General features: G+C 40.8%; 1 protein-coding gene across 1 annotated transcript; it reads right to left on the bottom strand.

The window, feature by feature from the left end:
* Positions 1-1,155: 1,155 nt before the first annotated feature.
* On the bottom strand, positions 1,156-5,417 carry msx2b (muscle segment homeobox 2b). The gene is made up of 2 exons (XM_041893563.2): positions 4,843-5,417; positions 1,156-3,555 (listed from the first exon to the last, which is right to left on the bottom strand). Exons 1-2 carry the CDS (start codon positions 5,198-5,200, stop codon positions 3,128-3,130), a joined length of 786 nt encoding a protein of 261 aa, XP_041749497.1. The 5' UTR covers positions 5,201-5,417; the 3' UTR covers positions 1,156-3,127.
* Positions 5,418-7,686: the final 2,269 nt, after the last annotated feature.

The raw sequence follows: 7,686 nt of genomic DNA, 5'->3' as shown, positions 1-7,686 counted from the left end.
GTTACTCTCTGTTCCTCTCTGCTCTTCTCTGTTCCTCTCTGTTCCTCTCTGCTCCTCTCTGCTCCTCTCTGTTCCTCTCTGCTCCTCTCTGTTCCTCTCTGTTCCTCTCTGTACCTCTCTTCCCCTCTCTGTTCCTCTCTGTTCCTCTCTGCTCCTCTCTGTTCCTCTCTTCTCCTCTCTGTTCCTGTCTGTTCCTCTCTGCTCCTCTCTGTTCCTCTCTGCTCCTCTCTGTTCCTCTCTGCTCCTCTCTGTTCCTCTCTGTACCTCTCTTCCCCTCTCTGTTACTCTCTGTTCCTCTCTGCTCTTCTCTGTTCCTCTATGTTCCTCTCTGCTCTTCTCTGTTCCTCTCTGTTCCTCTCTGCTCCTCTCTCCAGCTCCCCTCCCCAATGGTGCGATGAGTTGGAGAGATGACATTAAAAATACATTGGAACAATGTGCGTTCTGTTGTGTGGAAGACTGCCTCTCAGACTCATTACACAATATAAATCAATAAACAGATTACACCCCTGTGTCCCCAATGCTGGGCTTTCAGCTTCCTGAGGTCCTTGGCCAAGAGGAAGAAATGGGCTCGTAAAGTCCTTATGAAAACAAACACAAGGCAATGGCCAATACACACTTCAAAATGTTATTTTACAATACTTATTTCTGACTAAACATGATCTTATAAATTAAACATATAATCAAAATAATCTAGAATGCAACTTGTGGTCCACAATTTGTACACACATGTATGCAACACATTACATTACAATACATTACATTCAAATGCAAAGTATGTGAGCGTAAATTAGTTATTGTTGTATTTGTTGCCATTCTCAATTTACAGTTTTAGATTGGAATCATAGCACCACCTACCGAGAACCTTGGCCCTGAACTCCTCCTCAGCAGTTTGTTCCCAAGGTGCCATATCCAACACAACCACTAGAGGAGGTATTGGACACGGATCCTCTCCGTGGTTGAATTACATATTCCCAAACACTCATATGTCATATCCTCTGGCGCTAGAGCGGTGTAACAAAACATTGACATAATGATTTCTCAGTGTTTTGCTTCTTGTTTGTTTATTTAAAATCAGAATCAATCTAATCAAATATTTGGCCTCTTTAATTAATGCCTTGAAGAGCAAAAAGAGCATGTCATCACAATAAATCACAATAATGGTGAAACCATTTATTTAGCACAAATATAGAACATTGTTTCAATAGATAAAGAACTACTCCCTCAAGTAATATAGCCTCAACCTGACATTTCCAAACAGATCCTCGCACATCTCTGGCAATCTGCTGTTCATTAAGCTGATTGCTTGACTGCGCAGAGGGCTTGCCTGGCTGCCTTGTTTTGATTAAAGGGAAGCTCATAAATAGAGTGTTGCCTATAAATGATTTCCTCATTACATCAAAGTCACACGGAAGTTGTAAGCAGCTCCTACAATTGCCACAAAGGCAGCTAACTTTATGGGGTTAGGGCCCTGATGAATGATATATAACAAGGCAGGAAGGAGGACCATAAAACATGACCAATCTGGCTTTCCAAACCAATGGCGTTTCACACAAGCAGAAGTGCTGTAGAAGCCGGACACATTTGGACAAAAAAAAAAAGACAACAATAGAATTAAGGTCAACTAGTCCCGAGAATGCTGATCGGGAAATAATACTACGGCCATCTTAAAACCTGGCATGTTTAAATCTTAGTAGCTTAGCAACTTTGGTCAATGAAATAACCCAAAGGTATGAGGCACGGCAGTGTTTGACGACACACAGGTACTGCTCTACTTAGCGTTCCACAGATTCTTGCTGAAGTTAGTGCTTTCAGAATGTGAAGGGCTGAGGTGAAGGAAGGTGGTATAGTTTAGATGCTATGGTTTGGGGCTCTGTAGTTCTCCATTTCAACTGATATTAACACAATTTCACATGAAATTAAATAAATAATGATATTACTTACTGGAAGCATAACACTGCAAATGCCATGATAACTTCATGAAACATTGTTTTAAAATGACATTCACTGATATGGTTTACAACAGTTTTATAATATCTGGAATTATCTGGGTATCCAAATGTTTTGTGCTTCCATTTGAGGGTTGTCAAATATTGACATAAACAGTAGCAACCATGTAACCATACCACACATCAGCTGTGGCTGTGTAAAATTGAGGTCATGTTCAATTTCAAAGGCTTATATAGCATAGCCGTAAATACGTCACAACATATTCTCACTTACATAATATCTCAAAAAGAAAACATATGTTTTAAACGTTTTTTAATTTGGTCATTGTGAATGACATACATAACTGAAATAAAAAATATTTATAAAACTGCATAGCATAGCGCCTTCCAAAGGAACCTTTTGAAGAAAGATTAAAAAGTATAGACTTTAGCCACATTTGAGCTACATGTTATAAATACGAAACATGAATCACTCAATCAATTCACTTCCAGTATTAAAAGTTTAGAGTGAAAGCAAAATAAATAAGTAAACACAAATTAATTGAAGACTACAAATGCCTGATAAAACAGAAGTGCTGAATACAATTTGTTGCTAAAGTAAAATGTAACGTAAAAAATATCAACACATTTGAATTAGTTGAGTTTGAGTTTAGTTTATGAAAAGAAAGACAACAGTTCCCACAACTCATTTATTAGACTTCGGGATGAAAGCAGTCAGAAATCAAACCTGTCTGTCTTCAAGTTGAGGTAATACGAGACAGGCCTGAAGTTTGGATCCACCCCGGCCCGAACAGAATTATGATAATCGGGTCTTAGTTGAATCTTCTATGCTAGCTAGATGACAAGTGGAATGGCAGTAATTCAACTACATGTTGTCAATACCACAGAGGCAATTGGATAAACATTTGCATTGGAATATATTACATCGAGTAAAACAGAACCACTAGTTAATTTGATATCCAAATCAGCAGAAGAAAAACAAGACACCAGAAAACATAAAAGTATTTAAGGCTCTTTGGTGAGCGAGGTGCTGTATCTTCAGGTGTGAAAAAAAGCTTCTCCATTTCAGTGTTGTTTCGTAGCAAGGAGAAAAATATCATATTTAAAAAGAGTTATGTCCACGTGTCAAAGACTAATATCAACAGAACAGTCCACCGAGCAGAAGCGTATATTCCTATCCATCATCCTGATAGATGATACATGCTGTAGCCCAGCGGTGTAGCGTACAGCCCCATCGGTGAGAGGGGCAGCATGGGCCGGTGGTAGGGGTAGGACTGTCCGTAGAGGGAGACAGCTGTATGGAGCTGGGCTCCCAGGGGCATGGGTAATGTAAAGCCTGGGTGCAGCGCGGGTTTGGCAGCCATTTTGAACTTCTCCAGCTCAGCCTCCTGTAGTCTCTTGGCCTTGGCCCGGCGGTTCTGGAACCAGATCTTGACCTGGGTCTCAGTCAGGGTCAGAAAGCTGGAGAACTCGGCCCGCTCGGCAATAGACAGGTACTGCTTCTGACGGAATTTACGCTCCAGAGACAGCAGCTGGGAGGTGGTGAAGGGAGTACGAGGCTTTCTGTTGGTCTTGTGCTTCCGCAGAGGACAGGTAGGACTTACATGCCCTGGAGAGAGACAGAGAGAGCGAGACAGAGAGAGGATCAGAGCCAATACTAATTTCATTTAACACATGGATAAGCTACTTGAGTGAGAAAGTAAATGTACTTTGTCCTGATCCTGATAGAAAACCTATACTTAATGTAGTATTATCACATCATTCTGATATAAAAATGAACAATGTTACAGATACAGTATATATTGATTGTGTGTGTGCCCAAAGGTATTGGTTGGGCCGATAGCAATTTTAAACTGAAATTGAAACCTAGGCATACTAGTTTCCCCTAAGTGCTGTACAAGTCAATTGACCATATTGCATTTTACATTTTAGTCATTTAGCAGACGCTCTTATCCAGAGCGACTTACAGTTAGTGAGTGTATACATTTTTCATACTGGCCCCTCGTGGGAAACAAACCCACAACCCTGATGTTGTAAGCGCCATGCTCTACCAACTGAGCTACAGGGGACCAGTATGAAACAGGGGACCATATGAGATTTTCTTTGCATAAAATAGAGTGATTTTGAAGAGTGATGTAATATCTGATCCAGTCAACTGTTTCTTACTCAGCTTGTTGTGGTTTATTGTTAAATGGAAACGTCAAACATTGTAATGGATACACATACTCCTGTCAAGGGAGGAGAGGACTATTATTTGTTGATTTAAGCAATGCTGACAATTACACACAAACCACATGAACAAACTCAATTAAAGGGTTTGAAGACCTGCCTGATATGCCAAAAAGATAGATATAAATAAATCTTAATATCCCAAATAAATAATAGAAATTGTTGAATATTGTTTTCAAATTAAAGATGAAGTTGAGTCTAAGTTCTAGCAGTATAACCTACAAGACCCGCAGTACGCCATTGTATTAACTCAAAGAACTTTGAAAAGATGTCTCTGTGGCCCAGGCCTATCCAAATGATTTTCCTAATACTTATTTTTCACAGATTGGTCTAATAGATTGAATATCAAGACTCTTACTTTATGGTAAGGGTTTTTAGACAAAGTTATTACTTGCAAAAAGCGTTTTAGTTTACACCCTGTTAAATCAATTGCATTTGTCTGCCGTACAATTGGCTATTGCGAGACAGGCAGCACACGTACAAATTATATGTTAATTTGATTTGTATTTTACAATATGATAATTATTTTACTTTTTTTCCCGTAAATATAAAATAATAGATTATGGGAAATAGTGAGGTAAGAAGCACACCTTCCAAATGTGTTCCAATTAGCCTACATAAAAACCACAGATTTCATTTTACTTTCAATTCTCCAAAAGTTACTTACGAGTTTGTGCAGAGAATCTTGGGCTCATAACCCAGGGAGCACAGTCGTCCGGCTCGGATGACTCCGACTTTACGGGCGACGGTGGGATAAAGTGCTTTCGGATTCCAGCGGGAGGGCTGTAAGTCTCTCTGCACAGGTACGGAGAGTTCTGAGTCTTTGAAAATGTAACCACAGAGACATTGTCGGGTTGTTTTGTAAACTCACTGTGAATCTTTCTACCCGACATTATAGCCTCCACACTGAAGGGATGATGGTGTGTTGTCACATGAGTTTTGCGGTCATCCATCGTCCTCTCCAGCTCCGGTCGGCTGTCCTCCTCCGATGAACTGCTATCCCTCAAACTCACATGGGCAGACATTCCCCCGAAATATGTCCGAATGGCACACGACAAGACTGGCAGTATCAGCTACAGGTGGCCTTCAAAGTATGGGGACCCGAGCTGTCAAGTGTGGGGAAAGTAAAATAATCACGTGGCGCCAGTGGAACTTTCGGCCAATCGCAGCGCTGCCAAAATGTAAGAGCGGACCTTGTTACCATTGATTGGTCTCTCACGCAAGGGTTCAAAAATATATGCGGTAGGCTATACCACACGGTGTACTGTGACGGATTACTTCAAACCTAACCTCAAGAGATTGTGTAAACACAGGCCCCATGTGGGTAATTTACGCCCAATTATGAAAGAGATGAACAATCTCTCTCAGGATGTGACTTTTCCTGATTGTAAAACGTTGTTGGTGTCTCAAACCAGGATACACAAATGTGGTGGGAAAGTGCTTCCTCTGTAGCCCAAATCTTTATCATGCTCTCTTAATTAATGTGTGCCCATAGCCGCGGGAAGTAGGGCTACTGCAGCAAAAGTAGTGCACTGGGCCTGTACTATTATTGTAACCCGTATAGCCGTCTGTAGCTCAGTCAACAACAAAAATCGCAGCAGCCCCCACCCCCAAACATCTTCCGGCGGCTATGAGTGGCCCAACTGGTACCGGTAGTTATTCTAATTCTAAATGTAATTCGAATTTTCATTACCTTTAAAAAAGTGTGAATAGCCTCATTGGATTTTGGAAAAGTTGTTGTAGCAGTCTCTATTCTAATTGTAAAAATGTCTGTCATATTGACTTTATCACTGCTTCGTTATTTCAGCACATTTTTTAGACTGACAAAATACTTTATAGCATTTGCAGATTTTGTGTCTTTATTAAAAACAGACTACATCCATCAGATCCAGGTAGATAACCGTGGTAGTCTACTTAAACAAATGGTGCAACATATGCTACCCACATCTGTTTATCCCTAGTGTTAATACATAAGTGTTAAGCAAACATCCATTTACAGTTATTCATTTGATTAATTCCTTTATGATTTCTATAACATTCTTCCGTCAGTAGGCTATGTTGAAATGAAGAGGACTTACATACCTACAGTTCAACAGTTGCACTTACAGTATAAGAATACTGTAGGTCTATACATCATTTTCTCTGTGCTAAAATATGTTTTCAGTCGCGTTGGTTATGTTTTCAAGATTCCAAAAAGCCCAGATTCCAAAAGCCAAATAAGTTACTGTGCTGCTCAAAGCATTTGTTTTATGAAATTCATGACTATAAGGAACTATTTGTTCTATAATTTTGTAATATTACATTTCCTAAACAAAAACCTTTACAAATGGTACTACTGGCATAAGAAATAAACAGCCACTATTTGATAATCACAAGGTCTATCACTAACTCAGCTGCCCAGTTTGACTGGTAAGAGCAGTGTGTGTGTGTGTGTGTGTGTGTGTGTGTGTGTGTGTGTGTGTGTGTGTGTGTGTGTGTGTGTGTGTGTGTGTGTGTGTGTGTGTGTGTGTGTGTGTGTGTGTGTGGACATGTACTGGGGGCCTACAGGGCTGAGACTAAGCGAGGGCGCCGTTCCCATGAGGCTGTGCGTTATTAAACAGGGTGATTTCACAGACAATCTGAGGTTTGCGAAGGCGCCAGTGAGCGGGCAGATGAAAGCCTTGCTCCTCAGGGGAGAAACTGTTGCAGTTTTGCGGCTCTACTCAGTAGTCACCTCCCCACTTGCTCTGGTCACGCCCCCACCCTCAGGCACCTTGTCGATCACAGTCCCGGCCCTGCTACACACAGCCTGTCACAGGGTCACGTGGTAGTGAGACATGTAAACTGCATGTAGCCTATAGATGTAGAATCTTAATTTGATCACCCTGTTGCAGGAGAACCTTCCTGCAACGCAGGACATTTTTAAACTTGTAGTGTGTTTGAGGTTTAAAAAGGCTTCTAAAGTTTTGAAATTTCAGACTTGATTTTCCCTTACCAAAATGTATCAACGACTACAAAAATGTCCATTAATTATAATCCACATAATAATTCAAATGTCCTGTTGCTTCAGGATTATTTTTCCTGCTGTAGCAAACTGGCTCAAATTAAGATCCTACATCTGTATAGCCAACTCAATGCAATAGTGCTGTGGAAACTCTTGAGACATGAGGAATAAAAGAAAGTGACAAGCCGCGTGCGAACCGAACGTGGACCAAGGAGATTTTCAGCAGGAGGAACCCCCTTGAGTAGAAAATTACAAACACATCCTCCTTCCTTTTTCCGTAATCTCTTTGGGCTTGATAAAAAAAAGTGGAGGGGGGTAAAAACGTCAGAAGACAGCTTCTGGTTTTGTTGGTATGTTTGGACACACCTCAAGCCTTGTAATTACAGTCTGCGCTTTGAAGTGGTGGAATGTGGGCCTGTGTAATAAGCTGGGTCTCTAACACGCATACTGTGTTTACACAGCCATTAGGCCCACTTTATGGACACTCTGACCCTACAGCACACTAAATGAAAACGGATACTTCTAAGG

The sequence above is a fragment of the Coregonus clupeaformis genome, chromosome 13, assembly GCF_020615455.1.
Source record: "Coregonus clupeaformis isolate EN_2021a chromosome 13, ASM2061545v1, whole genome shotgun sequence".
NCBI lineage: Eukaryota > Metazoa > Chordata > Actinopteri > Salmoniformes > Salmonidae > Coregonus > Coregonus clupeaformis.
Note: the sequence above shows the minus strand (reverse complement) of the source record. Positions and strands in the feature narration are given on the sequence as shown.

What these genes read in the sequence shown, in the direction of transcription:
- msx2b (XM_041893563.2), bottom strand. Translation starts at nt 5,200, where the DNA reads ATGTCTGCCCATGTGAGTTTGAGGGATAGCAGTTCATCGGAGGAGGAC. An exon ending in AAGATTCTCTGCACAAACTC is followed by an intron (nt 3,556 to 4,842) that starts GTAAGTAACTTT and finishes GTCTCTCTCCAG; the next exon opens with GGCATGTAAGTCCTACCTGT.